At 39.7% G+C, this 20,512-nt stretch overlaps 1 protein-coding gene across 2 annotated transcripts in view; it reads left to right on the top strand.

Annotated features, from left to right (window-relative positions):
- Nucleotides 1–8,935, top strand: part of CACUL1 (CDK2 associated cullin domain 1) — a 52,614-nt gene extending 43,679 nt beyond the window's left edge. The window contains exons 8-9 of one of the 2 annotated variants that reach the window (XM_072995477.2): nucleotides 3,855–3,898; nucleotides 5,105–8,935. In XM_072995477.2, coding sequence (XP_072851578.1) covers nucleotides 3,855–3,898; nucleotides 5,105–5,145 — 85 coding nt within the window. In that variant the 3' untranslated portion in view covers nucleotides 5,146–8,935. The remainder of the gene's footprint in view (nucleotides 1–3,854; nucleotides 3,899–5,104) is intronic. The other variant, XM_072995480.2, reaches the window with a different exon arrangement.
- Nucleotides 8,936–20,512: the final 11,577 nt, after the last annotated feature.

Below are 20,512 nucleotides of genomic sequence, written 5' to 3'. Positions count from 1 at the left end.
CACACCTTGGTAGTTTTCACCTGCCGCCTTGTGTTCCCATGTTTTTTAAAAATCATTCTCTGCTTCTATTTGTTGTTGTTTAGTCATTTAGTCATGTCCGATTCTTCGTGACTCCATGGACCAGAGCACACCAGGCCCTCCTGTCTTCTATTATTATCTAGTAAATTCTACTTACTATCCTGTCTTATTTTCATCTACCTTGTATTTCTCTTATACAGATTCTTCAAATCTCATAAGATTCTTACATTTGCCATTTCCTATTGCACAAACTTTAGTCCCCTGCTGTAATTGAACAAGATTAAATGAAGATATTCTTTCCAGTCCTAATACTTTCTCCATTTTTTTTGTTGTACTTTATTCCCCAATCCTGTCCAAAAAATCTTTTATCATAATAGCTTGTTTCTTTTTTGATGGATTCTCCATATTGTGTTTCATTTTTCATGGACATTTTCCCAGTTCTACCACTGGGTATAATGGAGAAATTAATAGAATAAATGTTTTTCTATACTTATTCCAAATTAACAGTATATTTTAAAAAAGAATCTTCATTTTTTTGTCCAATGCTCTTACTATATTGTATAAAAGTATTCCCAGGGTTCTCACATACCTCCTGTGATTCCAAGCTTAACAATATTAAATTAATAAGATAGAGATATGATTTAGTGAACCACTACTCTGGGTAGTTTACACATAAAAATAAAATGAAATTATAACAACAATTTAAATAAATCTATTTAAAGCAATTCAACCCCTTACCTACAGGAAAAAGAAACAATGGTGACATAAAACACACAGAAAGAAAATACTCATGGCCAAATCTGGCATTTTCTTCCTATTATAAAGCTGCATTGGTTTTCTTTAGTATATTTAACAGTAAACATATTCATTCTCTATGGTTATATTGCTGTAAATAACATCTTGGTTTATTAAAGAGATAATTTTATAAGCTCCATGTTCAGTTGGATCTTTATTTCATTTTGAGTTAATGTAATTAATTAATGTTTCCAAAATAATAGGATTCTTCCCCCTTCCATTATTTTATTTAAAAGGACTTTAATTTAGGTGCCAGCATTTTTCTAGCAGTTTTATAATACTCCAGTCCCTACCCATTTATTCTTGGAGTTTTTCTCACCGACCAGATAGGCGGGGTATAAATTAAATAAATAAATAAATAAATACTTCGAATTTATTAATAATTACCTCTGTCGCTTCTTCTCTGACAGGTTGGACAATCCCCAAAGAAAGCTTCCCCGGTATATAATTTCTGAAAATAATTCCAAAATCTTTCAGATTTTTCCATAATCAGATTACACTTTATCCCTTTTTCATTTTAACTACTTTAATTAGGCTCTTAGTCTTTTTAGACTGAGTAGCTCTAGCCAACATTCTTGACTTTTTATTACTGCATTTTAAAAACTATATTTTCAAATATATTAAATTTCACTGCATTTTTTGTTGTAGTAGTCTCCAGATCTTCCTTTTTTGCTTGTATTTCTACAAAGATTTTTAATCTCTAACCTTTACGTATTTCAGTTTGTCTTTTTAGATGATATAATTCGCTAACACAAATTACTCTCATCATAACTTTAATTGTATCCTAAATAATACTCTCGTTGCAGCCTTCCCTATCATTAATTTCCCATATTTCTATAATTACTTTTTCTATTTTTATCTGTTATATTTTTACTGAAAAATACATGAATTAATTCTCCATCTTTTAGCATCTCTATAATCACACAATTTTAATATTCATATTCAATAAAACACGATCATTTACTTTTACAATAACTACATCAGTAGTAATCACTTTTGAAGTTAAATTTTGATAGAAATATATAACCAATCCTAGAGCAACTTCTATGAACCGAAGAATAAAGTTAACTTCTTTACATCTTCTTTCAGCTCTCTCCAGACATCTTTCAAATCTGTTCACCTTATCATTTTATTCAAAGCCGTAAGATTATTTTTCTTCTTTTTACTAGGATTTGATTTGTCTTTCTTTTTGTCCATTACCTTGTTGAAATCTGCCGTTATTACAAATTCCTTCCCTATTTCTTCTAATGTATTAAGCATTTCTTTTTAAAAAATATTTTGATTTTCATTCAGAAACTATACATTAATCAAGGTATATTCTCCTTAATTTAGAATTCTAAATTGTTTTCCAGTAGTGATCCTTGAGAAATTAAGCTTTGGAGTGGAGATCAGTGGCAACATTTAAGAACGTTAAAATATCTGCAGTGCTAAAGATTGTGAACAATAAATAGTTCAGACTAGGATACATAATTTTATTCCAAGTATATTAATTCTTCTATGTTATCTCTAGATGCACTATCAACATTTTCCTTGGTAACATTTAAGTAGTTTATGAGTGTGATTTTAAAACACATTAAATTAAAACCTTTATAGACAAAATAGAACTGAGTACTTTTACCATACTATCAGATTTACTAGCACCTGGAGCAGCAATGACAGGAGGGCAAAAATTTAGATACGATAGATGTAGAAGAAACCTTGACTAGTTTCCAGCCCCTCAGATGCCAGGCTAAATTCCTGATAAGCTCTGGAAGGCCAAGCCTCCTCATAGTTGCTACACCTTGCCTGGGATAGCAGGTCCAGAGACTTTCTTACTTCTGAGCAAACCGCAGCCTTGCAATCAGTTAATTACATAGCTAGCCAAAAAGTCAAGAGTGGATTCAGGACAACATTCTCCCAGCACCATGCTAAATCTGGGGAAGGTTTTTTATTGAAAGAGTTAGGAAAAGCCAGTTAAAGAGAGAAAATACTTTTTAAAAATAGCCAATTAAAGAGAGAAAATACTTTTAAAAAATAAGCTGTTTCCCAGAAGGTTCCAGCATATGCATGATCCTGCATGTCCCTCTCCTAGAAAAAAGGCAACTGAAGTTAATTGGCTACTAGGCAGTACATAGTTATCTGACATGGCTCACTTAACCAACACAGTCGAGACCTGATTTCTTTCTTATTCCTGGCTGGTACTACTCTCTTACTCCCTTCAGCCACACAGGCTGCAACCAAAATGGAGATGATTTAGCTCTTTGTGTTTCTTCATGCTAGATTAATACCGCCTCAGAACTCATTGTACAGAGAAAAGTTCCCACTGTGGCCAGTGACAAGGCTGGTATTAGAATCTTCTAAAGCAGAAAATGCAAAATGTATTGGCCAGGCTCCAGTTTGTATTGAAATGAGGTTTGCAGTATGTGACTGACATGGTGTTGAGTAATAAACCTGGTCATGAACCTAACCGCACAACTGAGATACACTCTGAGACCTTATTAGGTTAATCACAATGAGTCATGGTAGATTATGCAAACCCCATCGCTGAAGTTGTAACTTGATGCTGCAAGGAGGAGGTTGTAGGTACCATGTTTATGTTATGAATGAAATTCCTACTGCTGTATGCAGTCACCTTGCATACTGCATGCGTTCAATTTGACGTGAGGACACCATGTTAGAGGCATGAATGCTGACACTGCTTCCCATGCCAGTTATATCAGAGATGGGGTGGCATGACACATAGCCACATCATTTTGTCCAATCCACATGATTTCTCACAATAAACACGACTTGCTTGGAGTAAAATCTGATCATACAGAACTAGCATTTAGCTACCCAGGTAATGCAAGAATTGAACCTCAATATTAGTTATAAGTTTTGTCTTGCATGTTATACTGATTTCTGATACATTTCTTTGGATCACTTGAATTTTTTTTACTCTCAGTGTCATATATGGATTTTATTGTTTACAAATTCTCAGGCATATTACTTTTGAAGTTTAGCATGGTCTCAGGCTTTATGCTAACTTGCTGTAATTTTTCTTTCCTTCTCACACCTTCCAGAGGTGATCAGTCACGTAAAAGACCTGGTGAAGAATTAACTTACAGTAAGTAACTTCAGCTGTCAGGGCATATTATGTTAACAGTGGCATTTTATTTCACAAAATAAGACATACAATTTTTTCTGACCTTTTAAGAGTAGCTATTAGCAACTTGGAGCTTGGTTACAGAACAGGTACAAGAGGGGGCTGGACTTAAAACAGAACCCGAAAGAAAACAAACAAAAAAATATTTCTCTAACATTAGTTTCTTGATATGACTATCAAATGGAGTCTACAGTATGCTGGTTGTGGGTATATCTTCCTTTCATAGGTTTTGCAGGCACAACCAAGACATTATCAGAGGAACTCTGAACTTGATCAATTATAATAATAATGACAAGCTTTTAAGTTACTTCAAACTTACAGCAACCCTTTCCAAGGTTTTCTAGGTGCAAAGTACTAAGAAATGATTTAACATTCCTTCTTTCTGGGGTGCTCTGTGCACCTTATCTAATGCTTTACAGGCTGGTTTTTCTCCCAACGATTGGTTCCACAGCCAAGTAACCAACTTAGTGAATAATCTACCCAGCCCAACAAAACATGAGTTGGCTGCAATGATTTGTTTTGCCAGAGGTCAAGTTTCAACTTTAGTTTACCAGTGAATAGATAGTGTGATAACTTGCAGGGCTAGATATACCCAACTGGTCAAATTACCTTGCAGATCCATTGTACAGAATAACTGGATTCTACATCATACAGAAGTAGTGGGCCATCTTCAGTGTTTCTGTCCTGTGAATCTGTGGTGGTATATTTTGCAGCATGACTTTAATAGGATATTTATGATGCAGTTGTAATCTTACCTCCATGAGGGATGGTTCTTTCAAAAGGGCCCCCTGGCTAGATCTTAACTGCTGGGTAGGCTCATATGGAAGGAGGCAGTCCTTCAGGTATCCAGGGCCCAAGCCATTTAGGGCTTTATATGTCAAAACAAGCACTTTGAATTGGGCCCGGGCAGCGACTGGTAGCCAATGTAATTTAAACAGAATCGGCTTGATATGTTCCCTAGCGGCCCCACCACTCACCAGCCGCGCAGCTCGATTCTGGACCAGTTGCAGTCACTGGACTGTCTTCAAAGGCAGCCCCACATAGAGCCCATTGCACTAATCTATGCGAGATGTTACCAGTGTGTGTGTAACTGTCATGAGAGTAATCAGGGTGGCATCACCCCAAGAAACATATTATTTCTAATAATTTTCTTTTGAACCTTTCCAGATGGTTCAGCGACATGTGCAAGCTCAAGAGGATGCAGATAGTGACTGTACTAGAAGTATATTATATTCCCATAGGAATGGATGCTGTAACCTGATTGGAGAGGAGGCTATCCTGAGGCTGAGTTGGGCCCTACCGATTACTCAGGTTCTTAGATGAGAAGGAGTTTGGACTTAGTTCTTGCCATGTAATAAAATGCCTGTTTGCTGCTATTGTGGAGCTAATTTGGAATGATGTTGCCAATCTTAGAAGGTTCTTTGGCAACCCTGTGAGGAATATACCTGTTTTGTTTTGTTTTTTAAATCATTGCTTTACTAAAACTTTGTAGCCAAAAAAGCACTTCCTCCGAAATAATTTTTTGCACTTTTTTTTTAATGTGTGGACATCGTTGGATTAAAAGCCTGTGCCCATTTGGAATTTTCCAGAAGATTTGCTCAGCAATTATTGACCGTTGACAGTATTTATTTCTACAAAACATTTGCTTCTCATTCTCCGTTTCATGCAACTGGCCCTTTTATGTTCCATATATAAAAGTAGTTTCACTGATTCAACCCTGTCTTTTTTACAGGTTGCAAAACTGTGTAGACAGGTTAGACAAAGCTGTAATCTCCTTGCATCCTCTTCCATGTGACAAATAATAACTCAAATTCAAATGTTCATTGTATGTTGTTGGCTTCAGTAATTATTGCAGAGAATTAAATATAATGATGTTCTAATACTGTATGGAATTTCTATTCAGATTTGAGATGTTAGTATACGACAGTGGGAGAAAAAGATTCTGGGCCAGGTTGTCTACTGTGCTGTTCTGTAGCAGTACAGGAGGTATCTGTTAGGTTTTTAATGAAGCGGCTGATTGAATACCTTGCTTTTGGCTATTGCAGGTACAAGTGTGTGACTGAAACTTTCCTTGCACTTGTAGCTTATGTTGAGGCAGCCAGGTGCTTGAAGTCAATCTTACTTCTTTGTTGCTTTTTACCACTTTGCAGGAAATGAAGGGAATTCCCTGTTTGAGTCACACATAAAAGTATTTTGGGGAATCTTGGCTCCTTCTTTCTTTGTTAAAGTGTGAGCATGGGTTCTGAATAATCTGCAGTTGTCTATGCATATGGGTATGAATTTATCTGCAGCAATATGTACCTCATAAGGAAAATCCTTCTCTTTTTGCTCTTGAGTCATAGGCTGTCTCCTCAGCCCATCTCATGTTCTCTGAAAAAATACAACACATAAGAGATACTTAAAGGAGCCTCTGCTGGTTTTCTGGAAACAAAATGTGTTTCTGTGTGAAAAGGGCAGACTCCAATAAAAAGCAAGTTAGTTTGCTACTGAGCCAATTTGTGTGCAGCTGTCCTAAGATCTTAGTGTCCCAGAGAAGACCAGGGTGAGCCCATGAAGAGGTGTCCCTCTGAGCATTTTGGTGGCTCTCCAAGCTACCCCATGCCCTCATTCCCCACCCATTCCCCAAAAAACCCTTTTTTATCTCCCAAAGTCTTACTGCAGTGTACAGTTTGGGACTTTGGGGAGTATCCCAAGATCCTCACCCCCAAAAAATGCAATAACAACAACAGAAGAAGAAGAAAAGAAACAGAAGTGCCCATCTGAACACCTGTGGAGTTTTTGTTGTTCTTTAATTGCCATTTCCAGCCATTGCCACCCTTTCACTGGGCCTGGAAATTGGGCGTCCAAACCCGCCTCTGTATTAAGGAATGTAAAGAATGATATGCCAGTCTCTCTCAATTGAAAAGGTAATTTGATTGTCCCACTTTGGGGCACAGATTCTACAACATCTGTACAATATTAAAATGTTGTTTGGTGAGTTTCTGAGATGCAAAGAATTATGGCTGAAGTGTGTAGCACATGGGCCTTAAGTGCCTCCGCACCAGATTTTGTGGCCCCATCATGCCCTTGCCATCAGAATTGCCGGCAGTAGTTTAGCTACAATGGAAAAAGAGGCACATTTCATGTTAAAAACAAAGCCCCAAGGATACGAGAGCCTTGTTTTATAGTACAGTCATGCCCCTAGATGTCTCCCAGAAGCACTGTTGGGTTTTAAAGCAAGATGTGCACTCCTGGAATGATCTGTTGATAACAAGAAGTTGTCCTCTTGATGGTGCTGGTGATGGGGGGATGACTTCCAGCACTGTGGAAGTTACTGTAGTATAAATGTGACAGAATAACAGAAGTTCAGAAGTTACAATTTTATTAGGGGGGACAAAAATGGGAGATGCTTGCCATTTGAAAAGTAGATGAAAGCTAGAGTCATGCACATGAACCACCATGCCAGTGGGCAATAAGGCACTTGGGCATCACAAAGAAAAGGAAACTTGTTGCTGTTGTATCTCAGGTTAATGAAAGCCAAGCGCTGTCTAGACAACTTGCAAGTGTGCTGTTAGTCATCCTTTTAGATGGCTAAAAAGCTAGATCCTCTCCCCTGTTTTAATCTTCAAAGGGTTTTATCTTTGTGAGCTGAGCATGAAACAACAGCAAAATCTAAGAGACAATGGTTAAGTGGTGCCTCGCTTAACGATTGCCCCGCATTATGACGGATCTGCTTTATGACGATCTTTTTGCGATCGCAATTGCAATCTGAAACTTATCTAGGTGACTGCAAAATAACAGGCTGCTGATGACCAGTGACACAGATCCCAGTGCTTTTTGACACAGTTTGATTTAGAAAGACCAAAGGCAAAGAAATCTGAAGTCTAGATAGGCTCTACGGCTTGGAGATGGGGATGAGCACCGAGCCTTAGAGTCAGACACAACTGGACTAAATGTTGAGGAGAACCTTTACCTTTACTGCATCTGGGTAGTACAAGAATTATCTATTCAGTGAGACCACCATTGACCTACCATCTTGCGCCATCTTGAGATCATCCATAAAGTATGAAAAGGCAACAGGAGCATAGAGAAGTGTTCTTGGTGACTGTGCCATTGAACCTACTCCTTTGAGTCCTTGGTTATAGCATCAGCCTGGCTGTCCTTGGGAAGCCTTTCTGTTTGGGCTGACTTCTGGTTACACTGCTATAGAACCAGATTCCAATTTAATAAATTATTGACATAGGTGTCAGAGTGAAACTAAATGGATAGAATGGAAATTTAAAATAAAGTAACCTTTTGATGTTTTTATGTGCACATTTTATTATGCACTTGCCAGAGATTGTGTGGCACTCTAGATGTTTTGGGGCTACAGCTCCTACCATCTTCAACCCAGAGCAAATGGTGAAAAATAGTATGAGCTATGGCACAGTCTGTTTCAAGGTACAGTTTTATTTGTGTCATTGAATATTGAGCCATACAACACAACCTTTGAAATTTGTCCTCCTCAGAGGTTTTAAGACAAAGCATTCCTTTTATGTGGTCAATGTTCTGCACAGGTTTTAAACATGTTTGAGCCATATGTAGCATCTGGCCTGAATATGAAGCCTGAGAACTTTTTGTAAATAAAGAAATAAATAAAAATACTGTATCATGTTGTAAATTAGTATGGAGATTTCTGTATGTTTTGGCAACGGATGCTGAAATCATTTGTTTTCCCATCTTCAAAGGGTTTTATCTTTGTGAGCTGAGCATGAAACAACAGCAAAATCTAAGAGACAATGGTTATTTTGTAAATGTTTTCCTTCAAAAGTTGGTGAATTAGTGTATTAGGTCTTTAAAGCCATGACTTATCAAACAGCATGGTCCTGGTGCTTCTGTGAACCAGATAACTTGCCACCTGTGTGTATGGGTTTTTTCCCCACATGAGACCTAAACTGAAGTTTTATGCGTTGGATGTCATCTTATGTATCAAATTTGTTTCCTGGGAGACTTGCTCTATTAAAAGTATTTTTTGACAAATATCTTGCTTCTAAATTTGTCATGTTTAACTTGCATCTACTGAACACATTAGATTAAACTGCTGAGATATCATTGTGGTAATGATATTGGCATCTGGTCAGTTTGCAGTGCTGGTTGGCCTGCATTTACTTGAATAGATTCTAAAGAAAGGGATGCCTATATTTTTAGAGGATGCTTTAGTAGTAAACCATCCAGAAAGGGGGTGAGTGGAATATCCTGAGTCTGCAATCTTAAACATGTTTCCCTCTTAGAAATGAGCACACACCGTATACGATGCATGTTGGAGAACTAACTAGTTCTGGCTCTCAGCATTTCATCCCCCATGTATGAGTAAAGTCTCAGCATCACTTCTGTTACTTAACAACCTATCTTGCTAACATTTGAAGATAAAATAAGAAGTGTGCTTTGACATACATCCATCTTCCAATCCATATTTTCCACACTGGGATTTACAGAGGCATATGAATTATTACCATTGACATCTCACAACACGTTTTTGGCTCCTTTGGATTAGCCTTATCCAGTTTGGCATTACCTTCAAAAACCCATGATACAATTGTTAGCTGTAGTTGACAGAGCCTTCCAGACTGCTGTGGGTGTCTGCACATTGTCTATCCATCCTAGAGTAGAAAAGGCAGAGAGCAATCTCAGCTTCTTATTGGGTCATTCCATGTCAAATCAAAAATCTATTTTAAAACTTGATGGCATGGATATGGTTCATTTTTAGTGCATTTGTACCTTACCATGAGATGCTTAAAAAAAAAAAAGTCAGATTTTTTGGTCCACCCATTTCTGAGATTTTGCATTTTCAAAATTGCAAAAAAAGCCAAAATTTACTAGCCACCATAATTTCAAATGCCGTATAATAGATACCTACGATAGCTACAGACCTGCGACATGTGTCATTTTAAAGCTTATGAATACGGCTTTCATTTGATATACAACATGATGCAATTGTACATTTTCAGAATATTTACACATTTAAAAAAATTAAAATTTGAATTTTTGGGAAAACTGAATTTTTAAAGTTTTCCAAAAACAATCACAGTTAAAGATACATATCTTGTAGCCAGTCAGTCCAAATTTTTGACTGATACCTTATTGTTATCATATAAAACTTAAATTTTCTTGTTGACAATGACAAGAATTTAAATTGACTTAGCCCTGAAAATAGACCAGCATTTCTATACCTAACAATTAAGAACATATTTTTTTTTCTTGGCTAGCATGTTGGATGCTTTTGTCATCTCCTGTGGGGTTAGCTTGTATGTTCTCCCTGTAGCTGCAATTGGATCCAGTTTGCAAAGGATGAAGTTTCCTTGCACTGTAAGAACATCTGATTTCCTAGGATAAGAGAATGATGTTGCTGGTCCAGCTGGATTTAAGAATGATAGCTTTTCATGTTCTGCAGCATCCATTGAAAGAACACATTCCATCCACCATGAGTTGTCATAGGCACATGCCACAAAACCATTCAAATGATCAAAATCTACATCTTGAAGTTCGGGAGTGATACAATATAAAACAGAATTATGAGAAGCTGAAAATGCTTTGGTTTCTAATTTTTCAGTTGATACTGGGAGGAAGGCATGACACTTCTGAGTTCCTGTAAGAGGAACTGCTTCATCAAATCATACTTTTAAAAATCTCTCCTCTTCCAAGTATTCATCATTTGTAATATTAAAAAAACCTTATTGCAGGGATATTTGCCTTCCCCCACTCAAACAACTGTCGAGGTGTCATTATCCGATTTGAGAGGGGTTTTTGGCGGCTGGCCTTTGCTGCAAGTCTCTTCACTGTGCCTCCAACGCCATCACAAACTCCGTTGCCGTGTGCAGTGGCATAAAAATGCCACGCTGCTTCAATGCCTTGGAATTCAGTGTGGTAGTTACACAAATTTGCAAAATTCTTAAGGTTTTTGTATTGTGTTGCAGAACGGTCTGAAAAGTAAAATATCTCAAGTTTGGGAGCAATTCCACTTTTAAAACATTAAGTTTTCTTTGGAAAGCATGAACAATAACTCATGTTTCAGACATTCCGAATGAAAACAAAACTCTTATGTCTTACGGTTGTTGTGGGCTTTTCGGGCTCTTTGGCCATGTTCTGAAGGTTGTTCTTCCTAACGTTTCGCCGGCCACAGAGACTGGCGAAGCATTAGGAAGAACAACCTTCAGAACATGGCCAAAGAGCCAGAAAAACCCACAACAACCATTAGATCCCGCCATGAAAGCCTTTGCGAATACATCTTATGTCTTAGTTGACCATTTTCCTTGTAGTACATAAGAAAGGAATGAACAGTTACCATAGAGTTGTTCCAGTGAAATGAAAGGTTCATCTTGCAGAATGAATGAATAGTTCTCAGAAAAATCACATCACCACAGAATAGAAAGTGAATTCAGAGTAAGTAACTACATTACAAGGAAGGCAAAGAAACTTGTGAAAGAAAAATGGAATTTTGTCCTTACCTAATCCCACACCTGGAAAATTTTTACCCGAAGACAGTCAATTTAGTAAAGGAATTTTACTACAATGAAGAAGTCAACAGCCAAATGTCCAGCAAGAAAGATTATATTTCAATCAAAGATGAAGATGGTTCTCGAACTCATGTCCAAAAGCATCTGATACTTGATAATCTTAGAGAAATTTACCAAATTTTTAAATCCAAGTACCCATCTGAAAAGATGATATTTACAAAATTTGCAAAGGTGCCATGTTCTCTAATGAAAGAAGGTTATACAGAAATTTGCACTGGGTGTGATCTCATGTAGTTCTGGAAAAGCTTCAGTAAATAAACTTTGCAGAAAATATCCTTGCACAATTGTAGCTTTCCCTCCAAATGAAAATGACCCCAAGCTGCTGCTGCTGTTAATATACCCTGTCATACAGGATTTTTTTATTATTAACCCAAGAGATAATTAAAATATACTTAAGGGCATTTTATATACCCTGATATTTAAATACCCAAACTGAACCCAAATCCCCAGTTTGATTTTATAGCGAGTGAATTCACATTTCTCTCCCTATGTAAAGGTAAAGGCTCCCCTTGACATTTAGTCCAGTCGTGTCCGACTCTAGGGGGCGGTGCTCATCCCCGTTTCCAAGCCATAGCCAGCGTTTGTCTGTAGATAGTTTCCGTGGTCATGTGGCCAGTGTGACTAGACATGGAATGCTGTTACCTTAGCACCATGGTGGTACCTATTTATCTACTCACATTTTTACATGCTTTCAAACTGCTAGGTTGGCAGGAGCTGGGACAAGCGATGGGAGCTCGCTCCGTTGTGTGGTCTCGATCTTACGACGGCTGGTCTTCTGTGGTTTAACCCACAGCACCACCACGTCCAGCTTTTTTCCCTATGTAGCTAGGCCATAATGCACATAATCCTTTGGAAACAGATTTTCAAGATATTCAGGTTAAAGGAATGAAGAAGAGGGATGGAAGCCATAAACAGAGAAAGAGAAGCTCGCATAATAAAGATATCACCATTTTTGTGGTGAAAAAGACAAAGCAACAACCTGGAGAAAGGAGACTTCATCAGTGGCAGATTCAAGGGCCAGAATCCTATTGGGATTTTACTGCAGAGTATCTTAAATAATTTAATTCTAAGATAAAATTGTTAATTGGGTTTATAATAATACCCTGTATACTAAAATTGCAGATAACTAAGAAGACTCTGTTTGCATGCTTGGTGGTATGTTAGTCACCTGACAAGATGCAACCAGGCATATGGCCAGCACTTTGTTATTTAGCTGCAGTTCACCACCATGAATTACATAATTGCATTTACTGTACTCAGGAATGACATGCCAACAGGATTCTAGCAAAGGCCTTATGGAAGGAAAACTGTTTTATTTCATTGTAAATTCTGGGTAAAGTTTTAACCCTTTCTTGTTATATGCCTCATTTTTACACACACACACACACACACACACACACACACACACACACACACACACACACACACACACACACACACACACACACACACACACACACACACACCTTTGCACAGATCTTTGGATGGCTTGCATATGTCATAGAGCAGACAGCACAGATAAGCTTTCTCATGGCTGTCTCTAAGAATCAGTCATCATTTCATACTGTACCTTAAAGTACAATAATGAAGGGCCCCCAACAACAGCATTTTCTGTGGCAGCAATTACTGCATGAGGAGGGGAGGAAAGGAAACAAAGAAGGAAGGACAAGTATGTTTGGCATAAAATAGTATAGGGGTACCACCTTTGATTTTATGAAAGTTACTTAACAGCCTTTCCCTAAGCATAAAGAATTGGAAAAGTTGCTTCTTCCGTAACTACACCTGTCAGCCTCTCCTCATTTATCATGGCTAGTAGCTATGCTGACAGGGAATTTTGGGAGTAGTTTAAAAAAAACCTTTTCCAAGAGCTATTCATAAGTTCAAATGAGGGTCTACTCTCGAATAATTGGGCATTGGCATGCAAGCTGGGTTTAAGCCTTTGGACTGTAGCTGTGTTTTCTTACGAAAACTGCTAGAATTTTTAAAGAAGCCAATGAATGCCCATATTAGTGTTGGGCAATCCCTGCTGTGTGTTGAAATATTGTTATTTTTGTTTTTTTTTTAACTTTATGTGAAGAAGAGCAAGATATGCTGCATTTTTTTGACCCTGCTATTCTTGTTGCCCCTTTGAAGTAGGATCTTTCTGTAGCACTTAGAAAGTCACCTTTTATTTTTAATTTACTCACTAGCACCAAATCAACCCCTTCATCTTAAAAAAAAAACACACGTTTATTGCAAGGCTTTGTACAAGCTTGATTTGCTTTCCCAAGGCTATCTTGTGTTAGCCCCACTATGACAAGCAGTTAAGATAAAAGGTGTATTAAATCTTAATTGAAAGTTTGGCTCTGTGAAGAGTTCTGGCTGCATGTAAGCAGCTGTAAACTCAAAAGTCTATTTGAGGGACCCAGTCAAATTGCCACTCCACAAAGACATATTACAGAGAAAGTGATTCATCCAGCAGCCACCCTCTTGTTGCTGAAGCAACCGTGTCTTTTAACGAGAACTGATCCGGCATACCGCTTGGAAGGAAATGGCTGTGTCCACAGGTCGTAAGTGCTTTTTGTACCATGAATCTACATGGTCAGGTGATGTCATGTTTTCAATGATCGTGGATAGTTTATAGTTCTTGGTCTTATTTCTTTCTGGCCACAGTTAGGCTAAGCCAGGGGTCAGGGAACGTTTTTACCTTTTACCCCCCCCCAAAAAAATTATTTACGTTGACATTATCCCCCCTTGGCTCCTGCCATCCACGGCTGACCCCCGCCCTTCCTGCGCTCGCCCGGGACCTGTGGCCACCGTCCAGGCAGCCAGTCTGGAGCTGCCACACCACTGGGAAAGCGTGTCCTTGGAGAGGGGAGGCGGGCACTGCAGGGCCAGCAGGTCCACTGGCCATGAGCTCAGGGGAGGCGGGGTGGGAAGGGGGCCTCCTTGCCAGTGCACCGGGCAGGTGGGCGCAGGCAGGAAGGAGAGCCCCAGCCAGGGCTCCGCCGGGCAAAGACTCCAGCTGACCTGGTCCACTGCCCTCCCCCCCCACACACACTTTGGAGGTGAGGAGGACAGGCAGGTGCCCTGTGCAGTTCCTCGCCAGGGCTCGCTCTCCCCGCGACGGAATGCCCACCTACACACAGCATCGTCGGAAATAAAATGCCTGGAGGTAAAATGCCTGCAGCGACCATCCCCATTACCCCCAGGATTTTCATTTTTACCCCATTTGGGGTAATTTACCCCTGCTCCCTGACCACTGGGCTAAGCTGACTTGTGCATGAGAACATGACTGAAATGCCTTCTTGGCAGATTCTTCTTCATGACCCTGGGGCCTGGTAGTGGGTGGGATACAGACTCAAATGCTGAGGAGCCCCATTTAAGATTAAGTGCTTCTGAGGCCATGAGCCTGAAAGATTTGGGACGTCTGTGACCTAAAGACAAGAAGCTACAGTTTATACAGAATATGGAGAGAGAGAATGGTTTCCTACTGGCAAAGGTGTCAGACAAGTGTGCATTTTATCCCCTCATCTGTTCAATCTGCACATAGAACATGTTATACGGAAAACCAGACTAGATTCAGATGAAGGAGAAATGAAAACTGGTGGAAGAAACATCACTAATTTAAGATATGCAGATTATACTATGTTTCTGGCAGAAAGTAGCAATGACTTGAAATGTTTGCTAAGGAAACTGAAAGGAGAAAAAAAGCAGGACTGCAGTTAAACATGAAGAAGACAAAAATCATGGCAACAGAAGAACTACACAATTTTAGCAACGACAATGAAGAAATTGAAATAGTTAAGATATTTTGTATACCTTGGTTCAATCCTCAACCTAAATAAAGAGTGCAGTCAAGAAATTAGAAGAAGAGTGAGACTCAGAAGGGCAGCGATGAATGCATAAGAAAAGATGATCAAGTGTATGGATGTGTCACTGGAGGGCAAGACCAAGGTCATCCACTCACTATCATATTTCCATTCACCATGTATGGGTATGAAAGTTGGATAGTTAAGAAAACTGACAGGAAAAAAATGATTTGTTTGATACGTGGTGCTGGAGGTGGATACTCTGAATAGCCAGAAAAATGAACAAGTGGTACCTAGAGTAAATCAGGCCTGAACTTATCTCTGGAGGTAGAAATGTTGAAACTGAGGCTGTCCTCCTCTGGGCACATCATGAGAAGGCCAGATTCATTGGAAAAGACAAAAACGCTGGAAAAAGTTGAAGGCAGGAAGAAAAGAGGAAGACCTCATACAAGATGGATTGAGTCTCCAAAGAACTCACAGGCATGAGAGTGCAGGAACTGAGCAGGGCTGTTGAAAACGGTATTTTGGACATCAGACATTCAAAGGGCTGCCGTACGTGGGAGGCAATTGAACAGCACATAACAACATGACCAACAGAAAACCTTCTGTATGTCCTGCAGGCTGTATTATAAGATTATCCCCCCCACTCCCATTAAATATAACCAACAATCATTTGGGACTTCGAATTCAACAGAATAGTGACTGCTTTTTTAAAAATATTGATGCCCTTTGAGTTGCCCTTTAAATCAGCTCTAAAGCTAGTTATAGTCAGCAAATAAAATGTCATCCATTCCTTCACAACAATAAAACATGCCATAGAAATACAGAGCCATCGAAAGAGGTCAGCTGAGTACCTTTCATTTAATAAATGTACAGTGTTTTTACTTTCCTTTTTAAAAGGAAAAATCTGAATAGAATGCTTGGATGTTACCATGGCAATTGGGTTTCTAAGCACCATCAATTGCCCGGCATACAATCAGAAAGGCAAAGAGACAGGCCTGAGTTCGGCAGAAATACTGCAACTATTTTTATTTGTACTTTTTTTAAATAAAGGATTTCTGATAGACCATTGTCGATAAACTTTTCCCCATAACATTTCAAAGTACTAGTAAAGCTGAAACTATCTTAGTTCCCTTGCATAGTAGAAGATTCAGTTCAACAGAAATTCAACATTACTTGAAATGATAAAAGAAAAACAAGACGAACTGAGCAAAACTGGTGAACTTTCTCATAGCACAACTCAGCTTAGGAATCGTTTTAAGAGTTACGGACTTTCTTCAAGTGAACAATCAGAAAACTTCATCTGTTTTTCTGAGGATTTCCTCTGGATTTTTAATGTTGGCACCTCTTTAGGATGAGGGCATCACACTTCCCATGTTGTTTACACATTTCCCATCCTGGAAGTTAGCTGCACTCGCAGCCTAAAGACACCTGAGAGATTGTTTAGTCTACAGTTTGAAGAGGACCGTCCTTTCACTTCCCAGTCTAGATAAATCAATGAATCGGAAAACAGTAATCCTTCAATTTTCTAAATCCAAAAAAAAAAAAAAAAGCATTTTAGGATTAAAATGTGCAAAGGTATACATGTTTTCTGAGTAAAATGTATACAGAGTAAAATGTATACACGCATCCTGGGTGGTTCACAAACAAAAAGCACATTGAAACACAGTCTAAAAAGTGACATTAAAATTCAATCTTAAACAGCAAGAACTATTAAAATTAAAATAACTGTCTTCCAAACAAAAGAAATGTAGACCCAGTTCTATCTGTGTTGGGGGGGGGGGAGAGAAAGAGAAATATCAGCTAAATAAAAGAGTGATTGGTAAACTCCTCACTCCTTGCACTGAGTGAGTGGAGGATCATTTCCTGACCTGCGTGAAAATTTCAGTGTTCGGAGAGCTGGAATTAATAATGCAGTCAGGGTAAGGGTTAGGGCTACGGCTGACTAGGGGCAGAGTTTGGAAGCAACCAGTTGCTTTCGGTGTGATGAGTAGCGATGGGCACGAACCAAAAAACAAACCAGGAAGTTTGTCAAAATGCTGGTTTGTTGGTTCAGGTTCATCAAATAAATGAACCCAACAAACTGAACCAATGAACTTTTAAGTGATTTAATGAACTTCCTGATTTGTTTGTCTCCCACAGCCTCCTTCTCTTTCTTCTCTTCCACTACCACCATCTTCAAAGACAGTAGCCCAGCTTGCTTTCTGGGAGCTGAGCCTGCTGTTTCTGTACATGCACGTGCATATCAGCTGACAGGCACGAGTATGCTCACAGACAGCAGCCTGGCTTCCATGAGCCAGGCTTACTATCTGACAAAATAATGCAACACACAGCCATTCATGTCTAAACTGCTGGCAACAAAAGTGAGTACACCTCTAAGTGACAATATCCAAATTGGGCCCAAGTAGCTGTTTTCCCTCACTGGTGTCATGAGACTTGTTAGTGTCATAACAAGTTGTTGCTCTACATAAAGATAGCCTAGGCTATAAGAAAAACCCTGAAACTGAGCTGCAGCACGGTGGCCAAGACCATACAGCAGTTTAACAGGACAGGATCCACTCAGAACAGCCCTTGCCATGGTAGACCAAAGAAGTGGAGTGCCCGTGCTCACTCAGCGTCATATCCAGAGGCTGGCTTTGGGAAATAGACGTATGAGTGCTGCCAGCACTGCTGCAAAGGTTGAAGGGGTGGGGGGTCAGCCTGTGAGTGCTCAGACCATATGCCGCACACTGCATCAAATTGGTCTCCAGGGCTGTCGTCCCAGGAGGAAGCCTCTTCTAATGATGATGCACAAGAAAGCCCGCATACGGTTTGCTGCAGACAAGCAGACTAAGAACATGGATTTCTGGAACCATGTCCTGCGATCTGATGAGACCAAGATAAACATATTTTGTTCAGATAGTGTCAAGCATGTGTGATGGCAACCAGGTGAGGAGTACAAAGACAAGTGTGTCGTGTCTGCAGTCAAGCATGGTGGTGGGAGTGTAATGGTCTGGGGCTGCATGAGTGCTACCGGCACTGGGGAGCTATAGCTCATTGAGGGAACCATGAATGCCAATATGTACAGTGGTGCCTCACTTAACGACAATAATCTGTTCCAGGAAAATCTCCGTAAAGCGAAAACATCATAAAGCGAAATTAAAAACCTCATTGAAACACATTGAAACTCGTTCAATGCGTTCCAATGGGGTAAAAACTCACCGTCCAGCGAAGATCCTCCATACGGCGGCCATTTTCGCTGTCTGTATAGCGAGGAATACATCCCTAAGCACAGCGGGGAGCCATTTTAAGCACCCGCCAACCATTTTGAAAACCCGACAATCAGCTGTTTTTGATCATCGTAAAGTGAAAATCAGTTCCTGAAGCAGGGAACCGATCATCGCTAAGCAAAATCCCCCCATTTAGACCATTGTTTTGTAAAGTGGATCGTCGTAAAGCAGATTCATCATAATGTGGGGCAATCGTTAAGCGAGGCACCACTGTACTGTGACATACTGAAGCAGAGCATGATCCCTTCTCTTCGGAGACTGGGCTGCAGGGCAGTATTCCAACACAATAACGTCCCCAAACACACCTCCAAAACAACCACTGTGACATAAGGGAATTAGGAGTGAAGTCTTGGGGAGCCCTGTAGTTATTACATTTTGACACGTCACAACCAACTTATATAGGCTTTCAAGGTAAGTGAGATATTTAAGGAGTGGTTTTACCAGTTCCACTACCCCAATGAGTTTCCATGTTGAGTTGGGATTTTTACCCTGATTTCCAGAGTCCTAGTACATCATTATCCACTATACTACACTGGGTAACCTAGTAGCTAAGATATTAAAATATTAATCTGGAAGCCCCTGGTTTTGGACTTTCCTCCACTATTAATTCTGGACCCTAAATGAGCACGGGGGAAGGATAAAAACTAAGATTAAAAAAACAATTAAGGGAGTGACTGAAGAAGAGTAAATGAGGAGAGAGAGAGAGAGAGAGAGAGAGAGAGAGAGAGAGAGAGCACCAGGAAATGCTAAGGGTTTCTCATGCAAGCAAAGCAGGTACTTTTGCTGAGTAGTTATGCTGTGTCATGTGGCAGAAGCCATATCTTTCACTGAACACTCTTCCAACTAGCTAAATCTAGAATCTGGGCATCCCACCTTTGCCCTGGGTATCTCCATTGAAACACATATAGAAGCTATGTGACAGGTCTAGAAAAGCTCTGTAAGAATTGCTTAACCTTCGCTATGGAAAAACATCGTTAAGCGGAACGGGGAAACCCATTGGAACACATTAACGCGTTTAATGTGTTCCAAATGGGCCCAAAACTCACCGTTCTCCGATGTTTTCCCATGTTCCGGTGGCCATTTTGGGTGTCCCGGTGGCCATTTTGGGTGTCCCGGTGGCCATTTTGGGTGTTCCGGCAGCCATTTTGGGTGTCCCGGTGGCCATTTTGGGTGTCTTGGTGGCCATTTTTGGTGTTCCAGCAGCCATTTTGGGTGTCCGGCGGCCATTTTGGAACCGCCGAACACCTGTTCCCCCATCATAATGCAAGCATGCCCTCGCATTAGCGATGGGGAAATCCACATCGCAATGCGGATTCATCGTTCAACGGTGCGCTCGTTATGCGAGGCACCACTGTAGTTTGATTTAATCCAGCTGTGGAAACAAAATACTGAGGTAAAACCCTGGGGAAGCTAATACCTGATAGGCCAGTGGGGGCAATAAAATAGCCTCTGAGCACTGTTTGTTGGGTTGAATGAAGAGAGACAGAAGGAGACACTTTAAAGCACTGATTTATGAGGCTGAATATTGCCAAGAACTGGATACGTGATATGGTAACTGGACTGAATTTATATGCTTTATTGTGTATGGCTATTGCAATGGACTAAGACAACTCTGTATATATGATTCTAATGCTACTACAAACAGTACAGTTTTTTTCTTTACCTTAATGGACTTGCATTCCTTTACTTGTCTGCATACTGGTACCTGAATTGGATAAAACTCTGCTAGGGCTAAGGAAAAGGCACTGCCTAAACCTAAAGTCCCTCTCACTATGTAATTGATATCAAATTGAAAAGTGGACCTAGCTGCTAATAAATCCTCTGAGCATTTGCAGTTAGGATATGCTGTACTGCAAGCCTGCGCTGCAGCAGTTTTTTCTATGTCCTTTTCTGAACCTTCCATTTACATTGACATTCTCTACATCTCATTGTGCAGGATATTGTTGATATAGTTAGTAATAAGTTTTAGGATTAGTAGATTCC

This window comes from Pogona vitticeps, chromosome 3 (assembly GCF_051106095.1).
Source record: "Pogona vitticeps strain Pit_001003342236 chromosome 3, PviZW2.1, whole genome shotgun sequence".
NCBI lineage: Eukaryota > Metazoa > Chordata > Lepidosauria > Squamata > Agamidae > Pogona > Pogona vitticeps.
This window is presented reverse-complemented; position numbering and strand designations above follow the sequence as displayed.